This window comes from Bos indicus x Bos taurus, chromosome 5 (genome assembly GCF_003369695.1).
Source record: "Bos indicus x Bos taurus breed Angus x Brahman F1 hybrid chromosome 5, Bos_hybrid_MaternalHap_v2.0, whole genome shotgun sequence".
Lineage (NCBI taxonomy): Eukaryota > Metazoa > Chordata > Mammalia > Artiodactyla > Bovidae > Bos > Bos indicus x Bos taurus.
In genome coordinates, this window is record NC_040080.1 from 94,243,651 (window position 1) to 94,267,043 (window position 23,393).

Consider the following 23,393-nt stretch of genomic DNA (forward strand, 5'->3'; position numbering starts at 1 on the left):
GGGATCTTCTGGTCTTAAAAACCCAGACCCCCAAAGACTGAAATATTTTTGAGGTCAGACCTCTCTATCTCTTACTCCCTTCACTCTCTCAGTCTCTGTTCTCCCGTTCAATGATTTCCCCAGACTTACGCCCAGTAAGTCGACTCTAGTTTTGTGTAATTTCACCCGCGTCTGAGTCCCTGGCTCCCACGAAAAGTGGTCTTGAATACAGGATTGGATCAGGCGTCGTTAATAGGGGAGTCCTGCGGCCCGAGAGAGGCTACGGATTGGAAGCGCAGGCTGCGGGCAGGCAGTCGGGAACAGCTTTGAACAGCTCTGGGGTAAATCTTTCGGAACCTGGGGTCCCAGCTGACAGCTGCCGGGCCAGCCAGGTAACCCCGTTTGCTGAGGGGAAACACCGGCTGCCCGCCGGGGAGGCCCGAACAGAGAGCATTTCGCTCTGACCTCAGGCCTTCCCACGGGGCGTCCAGACTCCGAGGGCCGGCGAGGGTCGTTTCATTTTGAAATGTGGAATTATGCTTGCTATTAATAAAAAATCGCTGGCCCAGTAGCCATTGACCTTACACTAAATGCCTTCGAAGAACCTCACCGAATTTTCCCCACACCCAATGCCCCATTCAACCCCGGCCGTGCGCAGCAATGCCCGTGGCCCCAAGCCCGGCGTCGGAGGGCGGGGTGCGTCTGGCGCCCAGCATCGCTTGAGATGCGAGGCAACGGGTGGGCCAGACCCAGAGATCTCCAGCCGCCCTCTCTTACAGCACCCGCTCCCCCCAGCCCGTGGTGCCCACCGCCTCTGTTTTCTCGTTTGGAGAGAAAAGGAGGCAAAACCCGTTTTATGGGAGAACTTAATTGCGAGCGGGGATGCGCTCTCTTTAGAAACGCGTCCTCCCAAATACTCCCGCCGTCCCATTACCGGAATGGGGACCATTCGGCAACAGCAGCTAGGACTTTCTCCCATTCTTTACTTTTTTATTAGCCAATCAAAGTGGCTTCCGAAAGCTATTTGTGATTTGTGAAAAATAGTGTCTTTCAAAATGCTGAGTGGAAGCATCTCGCTCATTTCGCCTTGAATTTATTATTCTAATCTCAACCGTAGAGACAGGATAATGCAGCTATTAAGTTGGGGGGCAAATTCGTTTCTCAGGATTTAAAAACAAAAAAGAAAAAAAAAAAACACTCGGCATTATCTCTCCCTCCCCACTTCGTTGTAGAGGCCAAGGGAATTGAGGGCCTGTAGGGGATCTGGGGGAGGAGGATGAGGGAGGTAATAAGTGCCCTAAAAAGCTCCTTGGGGTACCCTAGGATGGGAGAGTGGATTGGCCTCCCCAGCCTCAGCTTCCCCAAATGAGATGCCCCAGCGGCTGTGTGCTGGAGAAAGTCACCCCGTGCCAGTTAAAGCGAACTGTGAGACAGGTTGTGCCACAGACTAGAAGTAAAATTTCCGGTGAACTGCCCGCAGAGCTGTCCCATTCTCCCCGAGGCCCATTGTGAAAAGCTGGGCCACTGCTTCCTTGTCGTAATTTTTAACTACCTGTTATAAAATTTATGGGTGGGTTTGTAAAAGAAACGAGGTCCCTGCATCCGGCTGAGGGAACTGCTTCACTTACTGTAGAGGAAGTTTGGGGAGGGGATGAGGGGACCCCCTGTTGGTTGGGGTGGGGCACCCAGCCGTGGAAGTCCCCATGCCAACATGACTCTGGAACCAAGAGAAGAGCTTTGGGCCTTCAAATCTCCAGCTTGTTGGGGAGAGTGGCTGGGTGGTGACTGGTGGCAAATAGTCTCTATGGGGGAATTTATTCTGGGCTCCCTCACACTGGATTCATTGCCAAAATCAGGGGTCTGGAGTCTCCCGTGTTCTGGTGTTTAGCATGGAAGGTAGAATTTAAGGAAAGAATAGATTCTTTTTTCAGGGCCTGCAAGGTGTGTCCTAGTTGCCCAGACATTGGAATTTTTCTGAAAAAGGCAGATGGGTTTGGGCCACCTGACCAGACAGAAAAAGGCTTCCTATGACCATGCACCCAAAGGAAAAAGAACTGGGAAGTAAGATCGATCATAGGCCTTAATTTTATATTTAATTCTAAAAAGATTAGGAGGAAGCTGCTATCTGAACCTAGGAACTGAGGAGACCTGACATCCTTAGGAGACCTAGGGATGGTCTTGGGGGGTGGGGAGATAGGAATGTCACTTTTCCGGAGAAAAGAATCTGGGTACGAGGGGCGCTTTGGGAGTTCTGCAGGCTGCTCCCCATTCTCGTCCGCCACGCCACGCCCCCCCCCTCCCCAAGCTGCCTCCGCAGGCCTAAACCCTCTCCGCTCTTCAGACCACGGCCAGGTCAGTCTTGGTTATGAGGCTTCCAGCCGCCTCCCCGTCCTGTTCCCATCTGGGGTGGAGTGGGGGCTTCCCCTACGCCCCAGTGGGAAGGATGTTGTTCTCTTCCTAGAAAAAAATGACTGGGGTAGGCTGAGCATCCCTTCTCAGTCCCTTCACGCCGCCGGGGCTGCCGTCACTGCCCCAATGCCACAAATCTTTGCAAAGCTGTGGTTCCCCCAGAGCCAACCTTAATACCCCATTTATTAAGGAAAATATGTAAAATTCGGCATGGCAGAGGGAGGCAGCCGACTCAGCGCCAGAATCCTTCCTTGTCTCCTGTCAGGTCCCCCCTTCGCCCTTCCGCGCTAGCCAGGAGCAACCCGGCCCGTGGGGAGTGGGCGGTGGGTGGGGGTGGGGTGGGGGGTCGGGGGATGCTCCCTCTCCGAGAGAATTGGGTAAACATGGCGACCGCGGCGCCCATTTGCACACGCTACACAAATGCATCGCATTCCCGGTTGTTTGCAGAAAATTTACAGCTGAGTAATAAAAGTTTACGATCGACTCACAAGTTGGATTGGCCACAAGAAGTCATGTGGATTCCATCCATGAACGTGAACTTTTTATTGTGGTTTGTCCGTTCGGAGCGCTCCGCAGAACAGTCCTCCCTGTAAGAGCCTAACCATTGCCAGGGAAACCTGCGCTGGGCGCTCCCTTCATTACTAGTATTTTTTTTTATTAATCTGATTAATAATTATTTTCTCCCCTCATTTAATTTTTTTCCTCCCAGCTGGAGTTGCCGGAAGCTGGGAGCACCTGAGGAGGGGGGCGGGGGGAGAGGCTGGAGTAGAGGGCACCCCTCTCTCCCTTCCCGACCCTCTAGCCCCCCAAGGGGCAGGAGGAATGCGGGAACAGGAGTTGAGATAGGGAGCTGCAGATGCCTCCGCCCCTCCCCTCTCCTAAGCTCTCCCTCCTGCCCCCTTCTTGCATCTCTCCTTAATTTTATTTGGCTTTTTTAATTATTGGGACTATTCTTTTTTATTTTAAAATTTCTATAAAGTATATATATATATATACATATATATGTATGTGGAGCTGAGACAGGCTCGGCAGCGGCACAGAATGAGCAAAGACGAGAAAGAGAGAGTGGGAGAGAGAGGCAGAGAGAGAGAGGGAGAGGGAGAGTGACAGCAGCGCCCGGTAAGTGTTTCCTTATTGGTTCAAATATGTAACTAATGGTCCGTAGCTGGGTGGCGGTTTCAAGATAAGGACAGCAGCGGCTTGTCTTGGTTAGAAAGGAGAGGGGGCGAGAGGGTGGGCGCGTGGCAATTATGGGAAGGAAAAGTGGGGGTGGGGGAGAAATTGGGTTAAACTGGAATATGGTAGTGGGGGAAGTATGTTGTCTTTATGTCACTGTACGCTGAAGTTGGGGGTCGGGGGGCCAGAGGACTGCGTGGGGCTCAAGGCCGGGGTCTAGTGCGCAGACCTTGTCCTTACCTGTTATAGATCTGCGGCCTTTTGGCTAACGGGACTGGGACAGAGAGGGCTCGGGAGCTCAAAATCCAGGGCAGAAGAGAGAACCTGTAAGCTGTAACCAATGCCCTCCGAGCAGAGTCAGCCCCCCAACCCCCAAACAAACTTTCCAGTGCCCCCTCCCTGCTCCGCAGCCCCCTCCCTCCCGGAGAGCGCGACCGCTAGAGCTCACACATGCGCAGTGCGGGCCCAGGGCCTGGCCGCGGAGCAGGAAGAGAGCGCAGCTAGGCGGGCGGCGGGGCCTGTTAATTGGCAATTAGGGGGGAGGCTGGTGGCTGGTGCGCGTCAGCGGAGGGGAGAGCGTCTGCCCACCCCCTGCTTCCACCCCCACTCGAGCGGATGGAAAGATGGGAGGTGCTCTGCACTGCGGATGGATGGGTGGGGGTGGGGGACTCCGTACTCAAAAGCCATCTTGTGCTTGGAGAATGGGGGCCAATCTGCTTTTTCTCCCCCCACCCCCGGCCCGGCGTTCTCCACCCCCAACCGCGGCCACCCCACCCAGGATACCAACTGGACTGCTTCACCCGCGTAGCCTGGCTGCTCTGGGCTGTGATCTGCCCTGTCTGGGGCGGAGGTGGGAATTGAAGAGGCCCTAGAATGGGTGGGGACCAGTGACCAGGCCTCGCCGGCAGGGCCTCCTGAATGAGCAGAGGTAGTGAGGTCTCAATGCACGGCTGGGGCACGACTGACTTACGGGGTCGGGACTCAGAATTGGGCGGCCCGGAGGGTCCTGGGCGCTGGGGATCTTCCTAATAATTGGTGCTAATGGCGTGTTGTATAGTCTTAACCCAACACATATGGTTTCATAACACAGTGGCTTAATTTCTTCCAAATGTACGTGGCCCTGAATGTGTTGCAGCTTGATATATGACCCCGCCCTGCTCCCTGGCCTGGGTCCGAGGCGGCCCCTATATGTGTGAGCTTCTGTTTATAAAGGGCAACGCACACACACTCGCTTACACACCCAAGGCAGACACACCCCAGAGCTGGGGGAGGGGAGGGTGCATACTTCTAGAGAGAGATCCGAGAGTCTGGGGTCCAGAGTCCCCTTCAGCCCGAGCCAGGAGCACGCCCCCCCCCCATCCTCTCCCAAACGCGCGACTGGGCTTCTGCGCCAAGCCCGAGTGGGGGAGGGGACCACTCCTCGATTTCCTGTTTAAACCCAGACTAGTCGCCTGGGGGGTAGGGGGGGGGATAACCTGTTTTATCAAATTTTTAAAAATAGAGTTCGACTGCATTCAAATCAAACCCCTTGGGCCCGAGTTGACGGTGAATCTTCCCTCCCCTCCCCCCACAATCCCCTTCCCTTCCTCTCTTGCCCCCCCAAAATTCCCCTTTCGCAGCCGACATAAAGGCCTGGGAGGTATTCTCCCGGGGGAAGAAATGGCATTTTCTCTCCCCCTTCCCCCCCGCCCCCCCCGCAATAGGACTTCTGTGTGTCGGCAGAGGCGTCTGCCGAGGGGCTAATTTCGCGTTCCTTGTTTACGATCGAGAAAAGCGCTTGGCTCTCCCCAAATGGGCCCAGCCCGCCGCCCGCTCCGGCTGCCGCGCGCTCTTTCGCCGCCCCGGCGCGGCCCTGGGGCTGACGCCCCGGGGAGCCAGGCCGCGGCCGCTCAGACCCCGAGTCCGTGCGACCTGCAAAGGGCGAGGGGAGTACCGTGGGTCAGTGGAGGGGCCCCGGAGGCCTGAAAATGGGAGCTTTTCTCCTGGCGTATTCTGGGAACCGCCGATCGGTGAGGCCTCTATTTCTCTTTCGCTGTATTTTGTCTGCCCCCGCCCCAGCAGATGGCCGCACTGACTGGGGGAGGGGGACAAGTCTTTGTTCACCGCCCCCCCCCAGGACAACAGTTTCCGGAGAAGGCCACTCGGGCCAGTGGGGTTCACCTGGAATACTAGAGGGGGCCCCCTCCCTTTGGAGGGGTGGGCCTGGGCTAGGCTGGGGTATCACCTTCGGCCTACAGGGATCTAACCGAACGAAAGTGGTTAGTGAGATTTCACAGTGGTAGGGTTGGTGGTTGTCGGGTTAGTAGCACCATCCTGAAATGTCCTTATATATTATTTTTATACATTGATTTTCTGTCCCTTGTTGGCTATGGTCCTGCAGGCTCCCACTCATTTCACCCCTAGACTCTCCTCAGGACCCAGAGGGATGCAGAGACAGTCTAGCCGCAGTGACTGGCCCTAGTTTTCCATTTTCTAGTCTGGCCAGGGGAAAAACCCAGCCCCAAACGCCAGCCCCTTCCTTCCCTCCTTACTCTCAATTTTCCTTCCTTTCTTTCTCTCCCTCGATGGCACTCAAACAGAAGCACAAAAGGGGCCACCCGTGGCAACCCTCACCCTCCTTGCAAGCCAAATTCCCTGTGGACAAGGTCCTAAGAGCAGGAGGACACTCCTGTGATTATCTAATAATAGCCAGAGCAGCTGAGAATAGAATCGGGCTCAAGGACTCTGCACACCCAGAGCTAAGGCTGTGCAGAAGCCCTGAATCCATGGGTCAGGGTCTGATGACACTCCCTTGAGCCCAGGGCCCCCAGCAGTCTCCACTGAGTCCACTCTTTGGGTACCTCAGGCCTGTCCCTTACGGGGCTTTGTCAGTCCTGCCACGGGCTGTATTTCACACGCCAGCTCCTAGCTAAGGAGAAATGGGCAGAGCAAACCCTTTCTCCCCCTGGTCTGACAGTTGTGATCCCCACGAAGAATGCGACCTTGTTTGGAGAAGGCGGCCTTGTTGGGTTGGCTGTTATGTTCCGAAACCAGGCTTGGTAGCTTTATACGTTTATTAGATAGAGGCTCAAATGTACGGGCGCAGACTTCTGCACGAATATATACAGACTCATGTTTCCTCAGTGGTTAATTGTGTATTACCATGCCTATATGCGCTCAAACACCATTTTATGTGCGTGCGAAATTTTGTTAGCCCTCACTAGATGGGCTTAGGCTCAAGGAGGCACTGGGTGCCCTCTGTGCGTGCTCTGCTGAAAATGTGTTCGTGCTGGAATCGGAGTATGCGGGTATCAGTAACCAAGAGATGCCACAAAGGTTTTCTTAGACCTTATTGCCTTTGCTGTCCAAGCAGCTGGGCTGGGGAAAGATTGACTTCCTTCTGCTTCCTCTCCACACCTCCCTGCAGACTTCCCCAACTCAGGATTGTTTGAGCAGGCGAGCCCAGTTGTGCTGAAAGTGAGTTCGGTGGGAAACTTTGGTCGGTGAGGCATGCCTGTGAGCAGTTTTGAGCAGTCGCTGGGCCTTGGTGTTCGAAGCCTCACTGAGGCGGCAGAGAAGATTGGAGTGGTTAATAAGGTGGCCTCTGGGCAATGATCTGGGGCGGCTGTGGACGGACTAAGGTGCCTGGAGAGGCCGCTGGAGAAAGCCAGCCAGACGGATGAGGGTGCGGTGAATGCCTATCTCCCCACTCCTGCTCGCTCTGGTTGCTGACGGGGTCTCAGCTTTGCCTGTGTCATATGTGGAGCGGACTAGGGGATCTCAAAGTTCCCCAGAAACCTAGATCTGGTTACTGGTGGAACTTTATTTTAATCCTGTCTGCTACCCAAGCCGTAGAGATAGCTGAAGCTTGGTCTGACTGCCAGTGGGCCTAGAGCACTGAGTGTGAGCCAGGGCTGAGAATTAACCAGCCTTCTTTCTCCCTTCTGGGGCCAAGGAAAGACAGAGGCTGGGGTATAAATGTCCATTAAAACCCCCAGGAAAGAAAGTAAGGATGGGAGAGGAGCTGGCGGGGGTTTAACTCCACTCCCTAGGTGATCAGGTTCCTCCCCAGAATCTCCTGTCCAGACTTGCCGCGGGTGCGAGGCGTGCAGCTCTTTCCCATCTTCTCTCGCACCAAGGGCAGCCTTGAGCTTTTAGGCCTTGGCGGCCCCGAGTGCCAGGATGACATTACCCCCAAAGTGTGCCCCTCATCACGGCCCACGGCCTCTGCCACGGCGCTGCAGCCGCCCCTGTTTATTGTGTCTGTGAGTTGTTTACTTGTTTTGTCTGCTGCCACCCTGCGTCAGAAACCCGCCAAACAGCAAACTCACCCAGGAGAACAAAGTGCGGCGCTATCCTGAACTCCCTCCCCTTTCCGGCACCCCGCTCCGCCATTCCCACCTCCCTCGCTCTCCCTTTCCGAGGGGAGGAAGCAGAAATCGTCCTAAAATAGGGCAGCTGTTTATAGGGTCGGGGGAATTATGGAGATACCATAAACCTCCGGGTGTCCTGGTGGTGGAGAGACAGAGCAGCCCTCCCCTGGCCTCCAGCTTTTTTTCCTTTCCCCTGGCAACTGCTCGGTTAAGGGGGCCACACTCCTTGAGAAAGCCGAATCCCCCTCACCCCACTCCTTTCTGCAGGAGTTTTCCCTGAGACACAGGTTGTTGGGTTTTAAATCAGGCTAATGTTGGCGGATTCATAAAGCTAGATAAGGCATGTCGCTCTCCCCATCACCCTCCCTTCTCCTCAGCCCCCCAAAATAGCAGTGAATTTAAGCAAATCCTACAAAATTAAATTGCCCCTTCACTAAAGATCCTATAAATCTCCAATCTCGCCAGGTGTAGAGTCGGAGAGGCCGCTGTTCGCCTCTAATTTTGCTCCTGGCTATCAAATCTGAAAGAGTATTATCGAAGTAAGTAATATTCTCTCGTTTCTGAAATTAATTCCCCCCTCCCCATCTCTCTCCCTCTTTTCGCCAGCGCAGATTAAATGGTTCTTTCATATCTGCAAACAATAAAGGATCAAATTATTTATAGGGAAATGAGGACAGTGTTTCTTGTTGGCTTATTGTTCCAGAACTTTAATAATATTTTATTTTCAAGTGGGAAAACTTAGACCAGGGGAAGAAGAAGGAGACAGGTGGGGGGAGAGGAAGTGAGGGGAGGCAGGGAACCCACACACAAAACTCCTGCTGTATGTAGTAACTTTTATGACATTTACAATTTCCTCATGACAACTCACTGTGACGTCATAAATGCCGCGTTCTTGTTCTTGAATTTTACAATTCTCAAAACTTCCAAAATGGATCCAAGCAGTACTCTGCATGGAGGGATATAAGAAAAGCCAGAAAATTGGGGATCCTTTGTTTTCATTCTGGAGGCCAAAAAATATTCTGAGTGTTCTGGATTTTAATTTTCCCTCCTGGGCCAAACAGGACTATTTGCTTTCCCTCCCTGAAATGTCACTCAGGATCTGAATTCCCTCCCCATTCCCAATGGGGATGAGACACTATGTCTGAAGGCTTTCTGTATGCCCCCTCCTCAGTTGATACTCAGCTGCTTGGGACAGAGGTGGGAGGCTTGGGGGCCAGGCCCCTAAAGCCAGAAATGATTTCTTCCAAAGGGGGCCCAAATGGGCTCAGGGTTGAGTGCGATGGGATAGAGATGTTGAAGACCTACTGTACTTCTTAACCTTCAGCCAGAGAAGCCAAACAAATTCCGTTGTGGGAGTGTGTGTCTGCTGATGGTAGTAGCATTAAGTGGAGTGGTGGTAAAGAAAGGTCAGGCAGAAATCTGGAAAGAGAGAGAGAGAAGAGAAAATATGATGTGAGTTAGCTGAGCCCCTCCAGGTACCTTTCTTCTCTGTTTAATTGCAAATAAAGCAAAAGCAGCTTGGGTAGCCTCTCAACCTCTCAGCTCAAAAGCGCAGGCCTCTGAGGTGTTTGGGGCAGTTCTCAGGAGCTTGACATGCCCCATCTGGCCTTTTCCTCTATCCCGCCTCCCTGCTGCCCCCCAACTCCATTCAGCTGGCCAGCCTGGGCCCTGTCCCCAGAATATCAGCACCCCCAAATGGGATCCATTTCCGGGCTGGGTGTGTCAAATTTCACTTTTCTCCAAGTGTCTCCATGCCTCAACTTTGAAAGGAGAAAGAGCATTCTTTTTTGCAGTACAACACATGTGTGGAGAGGTATGAGCTCAGACAGTTTCCCCACTGGATCTTTGAGAAGCTGGGGGCTCCTTGGGTCAGCTATGCTGGGGTATCCCCAAGCAGACCCAGTTCCCTGCGTTCAGGTTCTCTGACGGACTAGGAAACTCTTTGCAAGCCTTTTACTCTGCATTCTGTGGAGATCAAAGGATCTCTTACACAAAACACTAGGCATTTGGAGTAGGATTTATTTTTTTAATTTTTAAATAAAAAAAATCCTATCATAAGCCAGTCGGGCCAACTGAGCAATCACTCTAGAACAGCAAAGCCTTAACCAAACAGTGCTATTGTGAGGTGAGCTGAACAATTATTGAAACTCAGCTTTCTCTGCAAGAGGGATTTCAGCCCTCGCCCAGTGGCACAAAAGGGGCCAGTGGGGCAACCGCTCCTCTCCCGCCCTGGAAGTCAAGGATCCAGGGGGTGGGCTGGGCAGCTGTAGGGGCTTCCAGGCAGCCAGGCGTTCAGGCCGACTGCTGAGTCCTGCGGCTCCAGTGCCCGCGTCCCTGAGCAGCCTTCGGAGGCGCCGGGCTGCAGTTGGCGCCGGCAGCCAGGAATGGAGTGTGTATGTATCTGTGTGTGAGGCTGGGTGAGTCACAGACAGCGGCGCAGAGTTGGGGGATCTGGGGAGAGAGAGAAGACTGGGAGAACACAAACTAACCAGGACCTCTGGAGAAGAATGGCCCCAAATAAAAATTCCAGATCTCATGCCTCTCACTTCACATACTCTTCCCCTAGAATTAATTAATATATTTCCCAGAGCAGAGTGGAAAGCAAAGGCAGGCAAGGTGAACCTTTCATGAACCCACCCATGAACCTCTCCAGGGCCAGAAGCCAGACCCAGCCACCCTCTCCCCAGTTCAGAGATACACAGGCCCCCAATCCCCAGTCTGGAGCAGGATAAGGCTGGAATAGGAGCCTTAACACTTGCCCTGGGAAACCCTCCAGTGTCCAGCCTCCAATGCAACCCTTGGGGACTCCCGACCAATGACTGCCCCCCATTTAGGCTCAGGGCACCTACAATGAGTTCTCTCCTATAATTAGTGTTCATGAAAAGCATGTGTTTTGGTTGCTGAGACAGGGAGCCGCAACTTTCCCTTTTATTCCTTTTCTGTATTTTTTGAATTCTGTTTTTGAATCCACTGATTCCAGCTCCGAAAGCGAAAATCCGTTCTTGCCGCCAACCCCCCTCCCTATTCCAGAGGCCGAAGGGGCAGAGCAAGTCGGAGACCAATGGGCCTGATGAGGGGGTGTTCTCTGATTTCTCTAGGCTTGTTTTATAGAAACAAAGAACTAGTTCTCCCCCCTCCTTCCCAGGACTTGTGCATATTTACAAGAGCTCAACTGCAGTTTTAATAAAACATCTGTTCTTGCTTCTGCTGATGAGTTTCCATAATTGTTTTCAGACAAATTTAACAGGAAAATATAAATATATTTAGAAAAACCCAAGTCCCAGCTTTCCCCCCATAGACAGTCGTTCTTTTGCCAAAAAAATAAAATTAACATGAAATGAGAAAAGGAAAATATAATCCAAGGGAGGGAAGATTCGGCTCATCTGACTTGTTCTCCCCCCTTGGAGCGAATCCTTCCAGCAAATTTCAGCTGCATAATTAAAGATCTAACTGAAGGAAGAAGGCTTCTTTCCTGAGGAACGAAAGGTGATGGGGGAAAAGTGTGTTAGAAACTAATTTTGCCGAAAGTCTTTAAGCAGTGGCAGAATTTATTTGTATTTCTGCTTCCCCTTCTCCCCTCTTCCAGCATTTCTGCCTCCCCCCACCCCCAGCAGCTGGTTCCTGTTCATTATAAATTGGCGAGACCTTTCCGTCTCTGCCCTCTGTTTAGGGATGTAATAAAACACTTAACTTTCCGGGGCTGAGACTTACATTCTGCTCCTCAGGGCGCCCACCCCCTGCGCCCACTGCCTTTAGGCCCCAAAGGGGACTCTCCCCAACTTAGGCACCCTTTTCCTCTCCACACTTGGTTTAGAAGGGGCTCAAGAAAACAAACCCAGGCATCCTTGCTGGGGAGCTGCAGCGCATGCTTCCCCAGAAGCCCCTTCTTTCTTCCAAGGTCCTTCCTTCCCCCACCTACCCATAAAAGAGATTTTAAAATACATAGAAAATCAACAGTCATTGAAAGCGAAACCTCATTAAGACATCCTATCTTCCATCATTCAATTTGTTGTACATTGCAACAATTTAATATCTTGAAGGAAATATCACTGACATGATTTATCCCTCTAGCAATCTCTCTCTGAAGGGGGGGTGGGGAGGGAATTTACTCTCTCTTCCGGCCTGTTCTTCGTGTAACACTGCTGTCCTTAGGGCAGAATTGAGACTGGGAACTCAGAGAGCGGCTACTGGTGTCCAGGGGGGCACTGACTTGTTCCTTAGTTCAGCCCCCTCAGCCTTCCTTCCATCCCCTCCCCACTTCTCTTTCCCTCTCCCTCTTGCCCTCCAGGGGGCCTGGAGCCCCAGCCAGCTGTTGGAAACCCCTGCCCAGGCATGCCATGAATTCGAGGACAGCTGGATTCTAGAGCGAAAAGCAGCTCATGCTGGTGTCTGTTTGTGTACCTGCCATGACACCCCAAAAGAGACAACTCATCTCAAAATTTCTTTCTTATTTTAAGAATCCTCCTCTACACTTCACCTTCATTTCCTTGGGGAGAGGAAAGTATGGTCCAGGAGAGGGAGCCTTTATAATTATAGGGGCCTTCCCCCTGTCCTTCTAAACACCAACACATTTCTCTCCTCTCTGAAGGACTGGGGCTGTATTTTTAAAAGCCAACACAAATTGTCTCGCAGGAAGACTCTTACATCCCGTTACGAGGTTCATGTATTAACTAACATGTTGTCTCCATCAGCTCCTACATACTGTCTGCTTTTGGGTTCAAAACTTTATTTTTCCCCCCTAGCGACACTCCAGGGAAACCTTAACGTTACAGAAGATGAATAAACGAGTTTTTTTCCCAGTGTAGTCCCGTTTATGGCTTTATTGCTACCCATTGATTACTCCGCTTTGTTACACAGAAGGAAAAGATCATAAAATCCGGCGACATCCGGGTTCTTGTTATAGCCAGTTCTCCCCCTCCCCAAAATGGTGAGGGGAAAATATGATCTGCCACTGTTCCCTTCGCTTGCCCCACCACCCCCCACTTTGTCAACTCAGAGCATTTTCGGCCTATGTTACAATATCAAAAGAAGTTTGGATTAATCAGGAGGAAAAAGCCCATCTGCACACCTTCCGCTGTTTCCGTTCGCCCACTGCGGCTCCTCAGAAGCCTCGGACTCAGCTGCCTTTTCCTAACCTTCTCTTCCTTTTTCTCAGCCCCCAGGTGGGAAGAAAATGGGGGTAGGGAGTTGCTGAGAGGCCTGGCCCCACCAGGTGTGGCTGGCCCTTGGGAGAGAGCGCCCCAGGAAACCTTGGCTGGAATCTCCAAGCCCCAGAGCTCAGGTCCAGGGGCATTTCCCTTGGCAGGACAGCGTCCAAGAGGGGCAGGGGTTTCTGCCCTGGGCAGGGGCTTGAGGCTGCAAGACGCTCTGTCTCTGTGTCCATCAGAGCCCCACCAGCTTTCTCTCTTTGGCTGGATGCTATGTGAATTACCCCAACGGCCCTGGCTGGCTCCAAATCATAAATTCTCACCAACATAAACAGGAGTTGATGTGTCTAGAAAGACTCTCAGAGTTCTTTCTTCTTCCTTTCTTCCTTTTTTTCTCTCTCTCCCACCTTTTACTTCTTTCTCTTCCTTTCCTATTGTATTTTAAAATAAATTTTCCCTTTTAGGCAAAAATGCTGTAAGAGTTTCCCCCAAAAGGGGTTCCTGAGCAGGAGGAGGGAGAGGAGGGCTGGGAGAGAGAGGAAGCAGATGCATGGCTCCTTTGCACACCTCAGCTCTGCCACTGCACCCTGAAGACTCAGCATTCCCTCTTTAGACTTAGGGGTTCCCCACATGCCCCCCGCCACCCCCAACTCTCAGACATACTCTACTTCCTCTAAACACCATGTCTTATGCAATTTCTTTCCATTCTTGATTTTTAAAAAAATTATTCGGGTAAAAATAGACTGGTTTAAAGATGGGAACTCGCTCCTTGGAGTATCAAACCAGATTTCCTGTAAGATTTCTGGGGAACCCCCTGAGCTGGGAAGGAGTTCCTCCTATGGAGAAATCAAAGTGTAATTTTAGAAGAGGGCAGATATAAAAGATGAAATCAAATTGAAAATACAGAGATTTCTCCTGTGGCCACAGCACAGCAAAGTTAGCTGGGGCTGAGAGATTTCCTGGGAGTGCAACTCTCCTTTTCTGGGCCTCAAGGCCCTGCTAGAGGACATTCACCCTTCCTTCACCTTCAAATCAGTTCTCTTACATATATATTTTTAAAAGAAATCCAAGTCTTACTTTCAAAGCACACACTTAGTCTCAACTAGGGAATCAACAGAAGCAGAAGCGATTTTTTTCCCCCTTCTTGACATCTGGCTTGCGATTGGCTAGGAGGGGGTCAGCTGACTTTGTCATTTTGTCTGTCCTGGATTGGAGCCGTCCCTATAACCATCTAGTTCCGAGTACAAACTGGAGACAGAAATAAATATTAAAGAAATCATAGCCCGACCAGGTAAAGGCAAAGGGATGAATTCCTACTTCACTAACCCTTCCTTATCCTGCCACCTCGCCGGGGGCCAGGACGTCCTCCCCAACGTCGCCCTCAATTCCACCGCCTATGATCCAGTGAGGCATTTCTCGACCTATGGAGCGGCCGTGGCTCAGAACCGGATCTACTCGACTCCCTTTTATTCGCCACAGGAGAATGTCGTGTTCAGTTCCAGCCGAGGGCCGTATGACTATGGATCTAATTCCTTTTACCAGGAGAAAGACATGCTCTCAAACTGCAGACAAAACACCTTAGGACATAACACACAGACCTCAATCGCTCAGGATTTTAGTTCTGAGCAGGGCAGGACTGCGCCCCAGGACCAGAAAGCCAGTATCCAGATTTACCCCTGGATGCAGCGAATGAATTCGCACAGTGGTGAGTTTTACAGCTCCGAGATATAAATTAAATAAACTGAACTGGCTTTATGACCGGCTTCCCTAGAAGAACGGGCGGAGAGAGTTTTTTATGGCCCCATAAAAACAATCACGCTCGTCTCCTCGCCGACGCCGAGACAGGGCCCCCTCTTCTGCCCCCTCTGCTCGCCTCCTGCTTGCTTGCAGGGGCCTGGCCCCCTCGGCCCCTGACGGATTGGAGGGCTCTAAGGCGAGTTGAGGGGGCAGGAACAGGGCAGGGGATGAGGGGAGGGGGTGGGGGAGCCCCCAAAGTCGAGTCAGACTGAGGAGAAGGGAGTGGGGGGAGAATGGGACAGAGAAGTGGGGAGAAGTTTCCCAGGGGCTAGGGCGCTTGGGGAGATGGGGGAGCCCAGACCTTGAGAAATGGGGCCTCATCCCCAGTGTTTTGAGATTTTTCTGAAAAATCAGCTTTTAGTTTACAGCTTCCTGCTTGGTTCTGTCCCCCCACCCCCCACACACCTTTCTTTGGGACACACCTACCAACCGGGGAGGGGGGGGGACTGAATGAGTTTAGGATCCTGGCTGTACCCCCAGTGGGGGTGGGGACAGCAGAGGGGAGAAGGCTGGAGCCGGAGGGGCCCGTGAGTGCTGGCCAAGTTGGGAGGGTCAGGGCTGTGCTAGGCTAGATCATCTGCAGAGGATGCCTTGCTGATTGTTTGTAGTGTGTTTTGTGCCCGGATCTCTAGGGGTCGGCTATGGAGCGGACCGGAGGCGCGGTCGCCAGATCTACTCGAGGTACCAGACGCTGGAACTGGAGAAGGAATTTCACTTCAACCGCTACCTAACGCGGCGCCGGCGCATCGAGATCGCCAACGCGCTCTGCCTGACCGAGCGACAGATCAAAATCTGGTTCCAGAACCGCCGGATGAAGTGGAAAAAAGAGTCTAATCTCACGTCCACGCTCTCAGGGGGCGGCGGAGGGGCCGCGGCTGACAGCCTGGGCGGAAAAGAGGAAAAGCGGGAAGAGACAGAAGAGGAGAAGCAGAAAGAGTGACCAGGACTGTCCCTGCCACCCCTCTTTCTCCTGCTCCCTCGCTCCCCCCAATACCCTCCTAATCACACACTCTATATTTATCACTGGCACAATTGATGTGTTTGGACTCCCTGAGACAAAATTAGGGAGTCAAATATGGACCTGAAAAGTCAACTCTGGACGCCCCCCTCCCTCACCGCACAAACTCTTTTCACCAGGCGCCTCCTCCTCCTCGCTCCCTCGCTAGCTCGTTCTCGGCTCGTCTGCAGGCCCCTTCCCCCGCCCAGGCCTTGGGGCTCGTCCCTGAACCTCGCTTTAGACTCCACAGATCTCCCTCCAAACGAGGACTTGGCCTCCCACCCCCTCGGCGCCCCCCATCCCCGCCCCCGTGCAGAAAGCTGGCTCCCGGGCCCCGGGGGCCTCTGCTCCCGGGCCTCAGGGCCCGGCCTGGCAGCCGGGGAGGGCGGGAGGCCCGAGGAGGGCGCGTCCGGGCCCCACAGCAGCCCCCAGGGCCTCCCCGCAGCCCCCGCCCGGCCCCTCTGCCCCAGCAAATGCCCAGCCCAGGCGAATTGTATTTAAAGAATCCTGGGGGTCATTATGGCATATTACAAACTGTGACCGTTTCTGTGTGAATATTTTTAGCTGTATTTGTGGTCTCTGTATTTATATTTATGTTTAGCACCGTCCGTGTTCCAATCCAATCTTAAAAAGGGAAAAAAAAGAGAGGGAAAATTACGAAAAGAAAAAAAAAGTGAGCGACGTTTGTTTAGCCAGTAGGAGAAAAAAAACAAATTAAAAAAATTCCCTCGTGTTACCTTCCTGTATAAATCCGACCTCTGGATCCGTTCTCGAATATTTAATAAAACTGATATTATTTTTAAAAGTTTATATCGGGATTTCTGTTACTTCGCTCGCCCGCCGGCCTCAGGCTTAAAGTTGGAGCAGGCTCTGAGCGCTCCCGCGTCTGCCCGCCGCCTGCGAGCCCCCGGCCCCCTGCACGCGCCTGGCCCGGCCCGGCACCGATCCCGGCCTTGCGGTTCTCCCGGGGGTCGCACTGGGGGCTGGGAGGCCTCTCTGGGCTCCCCACGCAGAGCAACGCACTCAAACCGCAAAAAAAAAAAAAAAAAAAAGGCCGCATGGGTTTGGTTGGGGGTAGAGTGGGACCCCGGGTTGGCCGCATTGGTCTCCGGCCCCACACAGGCCTTTCTTCCTGTCTTTGGTAGTTTGGGGTCCTCGGCTTCTGAACCCCGGACCCCCAAAGGCCAGAAAGGCTGCATCATCCAGGCCCCAGGTCGCCCCCGCCCACTCCTCGGAGTAGGGAGGGAGGCGCCGGAGCTAGCAGGGCAGCCCCCGGCCCGCGCCAGGATTCTTGCGAAACGTGGCGGAGGCGGAGAGCCGAGGGGAAGAAGACCGCCGGGATCTGAGCCCTTCTGCAGGGCCTGAGCGATTCAAGGACATCTCGGAAAAGAAAGCCTGGAAACTGATCTCTCGCCTGCTCTGGGACTCCTGACGTGGCCGGGACCAAATTCCTTCTTCCTTACTTCTCCAGCCCGTCTTTTCCTTACTGTTTCTTCTCCCCTCAAACTAGGCCAGTGAAGAGCGCAGCCAGACCCTAGCCCTTCCCCAGCTCAGGCCGTCTTTCCTAAGCCCAGCCAGAGAAACCTGAGTGGATGTAGGGGGTGAGGTATTGAGGGGGTCTCCCGGAGGAAAAAAATCCGCCAGAGTTTTCCAGACCTTCCAGATCCCCGCCAGCGCCCCCTCCAGCGCCTCCACCAGCGGGGGGGGCGAAGGGGGGCTTCCCCTGGCAGGGGCGGAGATTTCCTGGGGAAAGACAGGCAGGAAAGAATAAGACTTGGAGCTAGGGGAGGGGGGTCGGAAAGGGGCCGAATGGCTGCCAAGGCCCTGGTCTCAGGCTGTGAAGGTAGACTAGGCGCCTGCCCTGCCCGCCCCCCACCCCCACCCTCCTGCCCCCAACCAGGTCCTTTGGGAGACCTCCAGATCGCTCAGAAATTGCTCTCCCTTGGACCTTCTGAACCCAGGTCCCTGGAAAGCCTGGTTCATAGGCCTTTTCCCCAAAGGGCACAAAACAGGCCTTTTCCTTTGCCCTGCTCATATAATATTTGTAGAAGCTTGGATTTTGCTTCTCCATGCCCTCAATGAACATATATTTTCCATTCAAAATACTTGGCATGGGTACCACACGAGGGTCATACACAGGGATGCAGAGCAGTCCTCCAGTTCATTATGTCTGATTCTTTACCTAGGCAGCTAGCCACTCACCCACCCACACACACAATTGAAAATTGCCTTGATGTCACTCTGGAGTCCCTGGGGTGATGAGAAGGCCTACCTATCTTCCCCTGGCTCCTTACCTCCAGGCTTACCCCAAAGTCCCCAGCAATCTTAGTCCCAGGAGCCCTCTATCTAGCTCTGTCCACCCAGGACCACTCCTCATGGGCATCCTGTCTACCTCTCCAGAGGCTGGGTTCATTTTCTCAGTCTGACAGGCACCTCCTCAGCGGTATCAGGGCTCCGGGGCCTCAAAGGAAAGGGACCTGGACCCTTGATTTAGAGAACCTGAGATAAGGCTCCTCCAGCCTGGGTTGGGGCTCTCCTACCTCAATCCCCTTCTCAGCCATTTTTGAACATTGAAACTCCCTGGGGTTGTGGAGGATGGAGCTATCCGTTATCAAAAAACGCTCTGCGCATCCTGGTGAAGGCTTATCTCCAGTTAAAATTAAATACAATTTAAAAGGCCATTTCAGGAGTTTATTGCAGCAACACCCAGCTTCTCCTCTACAGGGTAGAAAATCCTGAGAGGCCGGAAGGCCAGCCAGCGAGCCAGGATGCAATTCCTCCAAGTAGGCACCAGGTGTCGCTGTGGGCTTGTTGTCCCGGCTACCCCCCAATTCCAAGAACCATTTTTTTTTTCTCCCCCTTCTCTCCTTTTCTCTCTCTCTCACTCCCTCTCCCCCTTGGTTGGGCTTTGCCAACATATCAAGATGCGTTTCGCCGGCTTCCATCACTAACCTCCCGGAGGTCATCAAGCCAAATTTATGAGTGGCCGCTCGAGTCACGTGACTCTATTTAAGGCTCCCTTATTTGGGAAGAGCGCATAGGATAAAGAAAGAGATATCTCCACCTATAAATTGTGCACTTTGGAGAACAAAAAACCCCTCAACTTCAAAGAGTCACAAATCACCCTTAATCAAAAAGGGTGCAGAAATTTTTTTTGGGCCCTCCCCGCCATGAGCTCCTACGTAGCCAATTCATTCTATAAGCAGAGCCCCAATATCCCTGCCTATAACATGCAAACTTGTGGGAACTATGGATCGGCCTCAGAGGTGCAGGCATCCAGGTACTGCTACGGCGGATTGGACTTAAGCATCACTTTCCCACCGCCTGCGCCTTCCAACTCTCTCCACGGGGTAGACATGGCTGCCAACCCCCGGGCTCACCCCGACCGCCCCGCCTGCAGCGCCGCAGCCGCTCCGGGACACGCTCTGGGCAGAGATGAAGCGGCTCCTCTGAACCCCGGGATGTACAGTCAGAAGGCGGCTCGCCCAGCGCTGGAGGAGCGAGCTAAGAGCAGTGGGGAGATCAAAGAGGAGCAGGCGCAGACAGGGCAGCCTGCCGGACTGAGCCAGCCACCGGCCGCGCCACAGATTTACCCGTGGATGACCAAACTGCACATGAGCCACGGTAAACTTTAGGACTTCATTTTGCGCGCTCGGGTCCGCCTGGGTTTTATAGGCCATGCGGGGCAAATAAAGAAAAAAAACCTGCGGCCATAAATTTTACGATCCAGGCATCAATGGCTCGTAAAACTGTCCACTAAAAGGCTTAGAGGCTGTGTGCGCCCAAATTTACGACGACATAATTGGATCATAGGAACAAAACGTGTATAAAAGGCAATATTCAATTTTTGGGGGAGAGGGAGGGAGTTAAAAAAATAGAGGGATCTGAAGGTTGAGGAGCGCGGGGCTCCAGAGCGGGGATCCCCCCGCGGTCCCTCCTCCCTCCCCTGCGGAGCCGGCTCGGCCGCCGCTTGCGGCTCCGGAGGATTCCAGCGACTCGGGAGGGGCGGGAGGGGGGTCCCCGGTGCTCGGATCTCGAGGGTGCTTATTGTTCGGTCCGAGCCTGGGTCTCCCTCTCCCCCCACCCCCAGCCCCTCCGGCTGCTGAGTGAAGGCTGCGGCGGAAAGTTTCCTGCCTGGGCGGAGGCTCCTCTCCCGGGGCCAGGCTGGGCTGGGCCGGGCCCGCCTGCGGCCCGCCGGGCCTGTCCGGCCCCGCTCGCGTCTTCTCCCTCTGGCCGCGGGTGGGGGCCTGGGGCTGGGATGGGGACGCTGGGGTGCTGCACGCTATTCACCCCTTCCTGGCTTGGGGGGTTTATATTCCAGAGACGGACGGCAAGCGGTCCCGAACCAGTTACACGCGCTACCAGACTCTGGAACTAGAAAAAGAATTCCACTTTAACCGCTACCTCACTCGCCGCAGGCGCATAGAGATCGCCAACAACTTGTGTCTCAACGAGAGACAGATCAAGATCTGGTTCCAGAACCGCAGGATGAAGTGGAAGAAAGATTCCAAAATGAAAAGCAAAGAGGCTCTCTAGAGGCATCGGGGAGGCCCGCCGAGAGCACCCCGAGCCCGCTTCGGTCCCGCGCCTTTCCCTGTCGGTTTTTCCTCTCTAGATATCTTGGGGGCAAGAACGGGGGCTGGAGCGCCGGTTCCCCACCTCAGACAAAAGCTCTTTCCCTTGGCATTGCGCATCCCTACCGACCCCAGGTTCCCGCGGGGCTGCCCGCGCCGACCGGACTCCCCTCAGTTCTGCTCAGCACCGTGGTCCGGGACAAGTTCCGCAGGGGACCCCCAGACGGCTGTGGCACAGGAGCTGGTGCTGAGCGAACCTGGCTTGGGCCGCCTCTCAGAATTCCTGCCCCAGCGTGGGCCGCCGGGGTTCAGGTGGGCCCTGCCGCCGCGGCAGGCCCCACGCCCGGACCCTGCGGCCTCGCCCTCTCCTTTGTTCGGGCTTAGGCGGGCCAGGCGGGCTGCCGGCTTGGTGAGAGCATGGTTGTGCTTGGCAAACCCCGGCACCATCTCGGGGTACTTCTTTGTAGCCACTCAACTCGATGCTCATTTTTTAAATGATCTGCATATGAAAGGGGGAGATGGCTGTCTGCCTAGGGCCCCCTCGGTTGCCCTATGCTCTCTAAACCTGCGCCCCCCCCAACCCCAAAACCTGGAAACCTGTCCAGCCTGCGCTCTCTGCATGTCCTCTCAGGCCCCCAGCCTCAGACCGCTAGCTAGCTCAACCATTGGGGTTCCCTGCTACTAGACCCCACAAAGGTTCTAGAGGCTCCTGGCTGCCCAGTAGTCCTTGCCACGACTTTCGGTGTCCTTCTGCCCATCGCTATTGTCAAACTATTTATTAACTCCACATCTTTCCTGAAACTATATTTTGTCATATCAAATAAAGACAGAGAACAGGACGAAAGATACAGTGGCTCCTCTCTGTTTGGGGGGCATGTATTGGGAAAAGTGTCTAAATGGGCTGCGGGGTGTTGGGGAAGGCCCACAGCCTTCAAGGGCTCCTTCAAAAGAATTTTAGGAGAGTCTAGGAGCATTGAATAGAGGCAGGTGAAACTGAGCTCCTTTCCTAACCCTGGCTCCAAGAAGAACCTCTTGGGGAAGGGGAGGGCACCCAGACCGTCTCTACTGCCTTTTCCTGTGCTGTGGCTGTCCCAAGCATTCAGGCCTCTGTACCCACTCCAACCCTGACTGGGTGAATCTGAGGCCTCTAGACTGGCCGCCGCACGCACTGCATGCCAGAGCTAATCTGCAGGGACCAGGGATCCATGGCTCTGAGGTGCTCAGACTCAGGCCCTCCTGGGCCTTTGAAGAGCTCTCTCAAGGCTAGGTGGTCTCTGAGGGGTCTCACTGGACATAGAGGAAGGGTTGAGCTCTCAGTCTAGGGGCCTGTTTGGTCCCCCAGACAATGCTCAGAAAGAGCTGGTACTGCCTGGTAGAGGGGCACTGCAGGAGGAAGTGTGTGACCTTTGTTGGGGCGGGGGGAGCAGTGGGGCAACCTGCAGTTTGTACCTGCCTGGCCGGAAAAGTTCAGATTGTCTTCCCCACCTCCTAGAGCCTAGGGCTATGCAGACAATTAGCTGGGAAAGGAGCTGCGTAGACCAGTGCCTGAGTCGCGTCTGTTGGCCCGCCATCATTTATCTCAGTCTCAGAGATTTTGTGTGGAGGGGGAGGGGGAGCTAAAGAGAAGGGGGAAATGCAGAGAATTCAGGTGGTGCCTGAGGCTGGCCTAGGCCCAGAACAGCTCTGCCCCAGGCTCTTGGGATGGGATGAAGGAAAGAAGCACTTTACGGGAGAAACAAATGTGGGAAAGGTCCATAAAACTTTACTGCATTTCCTCTCCTGCCTCCCACGACGGGGTAATTTCCTGGAGCCAAGCCTAGGCCCCCCACACTGGGGGGCGGGGGCCAGTTCGGGAGCTGGGCTCCGAGGCTGTTCCAGCAGCCAAGAGGGAGAGGGAGCAGAGAGGATCTGGGGAGGGGGAAGGGGAATATTTATGATTATTAACGCTGATGCTACTTGGATTTATTATAAGGACGGACTTCTCTGCATCCTACTGCTTAAGCTGCCAGTCTGTCTTTTATTTATTTTTTTTGAAAGATCCAAAAGCCTTGCCTCACTCCTAACACACAGGAGGTCTTACACAAGTTTCTTGAACTGCACCCCTGGCTACACCCTTCGTCTTCTCAGAGCACTCACCAGGTTAGGGCACCCGTAATGTCTCTCTTCCATTAGCTCATAGCAGTCAACCCAGCCCAGCACCAATTCATCTCTCTCAAGCCCCCTTCCTCTCAAATAAAATGTGTGATTTTCTTCAGGGAGTTATTTTAATTTTTTCTCCATGCTGAGTAAAACTATTGGGCGAGCAGTGAAGCATGGAGAAGCACTGGCGTCTCCAGTGGGTAACAGTTAACTAAGAAAGAGGCCGTGGCACCCACCACCACCCACCCCAGCCTCCCTGACTGCCAGGGAACAGGCTCTGTGCTTCCTCCCCATTGGCAGCGGGGGCGGGGGTGGGGGGAGGGATGCACCACCCCAGGGGGAAAACCAGGGGTGGAGGCAGTGTGACAGACCTGCTGAGCAGGGTGCACAGATGCCTTCTCCCCACAGGGTTTGGGCCTCTTTCCCTGGAGGAGCTGGAGGACTTGGGTAGCCAGAGCCGTGCCAGCCAGTTTTCCACCCTCTGTCACAGTCTGCAGGCCTGCGCCCAGGCCCCAGCCTCTGCTTCAGCGGCATCAGCGACCATAACTTAGACAGAGGCTACAAATCTACTCCCGTGCACTGGGAGTGGTTGCAGCCCAGACCCCTGCTTTCACCGCTAGCAGAGGCCTCCGCGTTGGAGTCTGGGGTGGTTCTCCTACCAGCCAGCCTCCTAGAACGATCTTCAAGTACTAGGGTTTGGCATTGCTCTGGGGGAGTTTAATGGAGGGGCTTCTGGGTCTGACCAGAGACCACGGAGCCTGCTTCTCCACTCCACCCTGGAACCCACCCCCTCTGGCAGCGAGAAATAAGGGGAAGAAACATG

General features: G+C 53.9%; 3 protein-coding genes across 4 annotated transcripts in view; all 3 read left to right on the forward strand.

Moving 5' to 3' along the window:
- Window positions 1-3,519: 3,519 nt before the first annotated feature.
- HOXC4 (homeobox C4) overlaps window positions 3,520-23,393 on the forward strand; it is a 37,668-nt gene continuing 17,794 nt past the window's right edge. The window contains exon 1 of the mRNA XM_027543079.1: window positions 3,520-5,573. The gene's annotated coding sequence lies outside the window, so the exon portion shown is untranslated. The remainder of the gene's footprint in view (window positions 5,574-23,393) is intronic.
- HOXC6 (homeobox C6) lies at window positions 8,462-16,667 on the forward strand. Of its 2 annotated transcripts, none has more exons than XM_027543080.1 (2): window positions 8,462-14,768; window positions 15,469-16,667. In XM_027543080.1, exons 1-2 carry the CDS (start codon window positions 14,369-14,371, stop codon window positions 15,798-15,800), a joined length of 732 nt encoding a protein of 243 aa, XP_027398881.1. In that variant the 5' UTR covers window positions 8,462-14,368; the 3' UTR covers window positions 15,801-16,667. The 2 variants fall into 2 exon arrangements, with proteins under 2 accessions (XP_027398881.1, XP_027398882.1); XM_027543081.1 differs by having other exon boundaries at window positions 14,309-14,768; window positions 15,493-15,937.
- On the forward strand, window positions 17,804-21,277 carry HOXC5 (homeobox C5). The gene is made up of 2 exons (XM_027543082.1): window positions 17,804-19,481; window positions 20,179-21,277. The coding sequence occupies exons 1-2, from the start codon at window positions 19,028-19,030 to the stop codon at window positions 20,391-20,393; spliced, it is 669 nt and encodes a 222-aa protein (XP_027398883.1). The 5' UTR covers window positions 17,804-19,027; the 3' UTR covers window positions 20,394-21,277.

Coding starts and splice junctions, on each gene's coding strand:
- HOXC6 (XM_027543080.1), top strand. CDS start 14,369: ATGAATTCCTACTTCACTAACCCTTCCTTATCCTGCCACCTCGCCGGG. Junction 14,769..15,468: donor GCGAATGAATTCGCACAGTG/GTGAGTTTTACA, acceptor GATTGTTTGTAG/TGTGTTTTGTGCCCGGATCT.
- HOXC5 (XM_027543082.1), top strand. CDS start 19,028: ATGAGCTCCTACGTAGCCAATTCATTCTATAAGCAGAGCCCCAATATC. Junction 19,482..20,178: donor CAAACTGCACATGAGCCACG/GTAAACTTTAGG, acceptor TTTATATTCCAG/AGACGGACGGCAAGCGGTCC.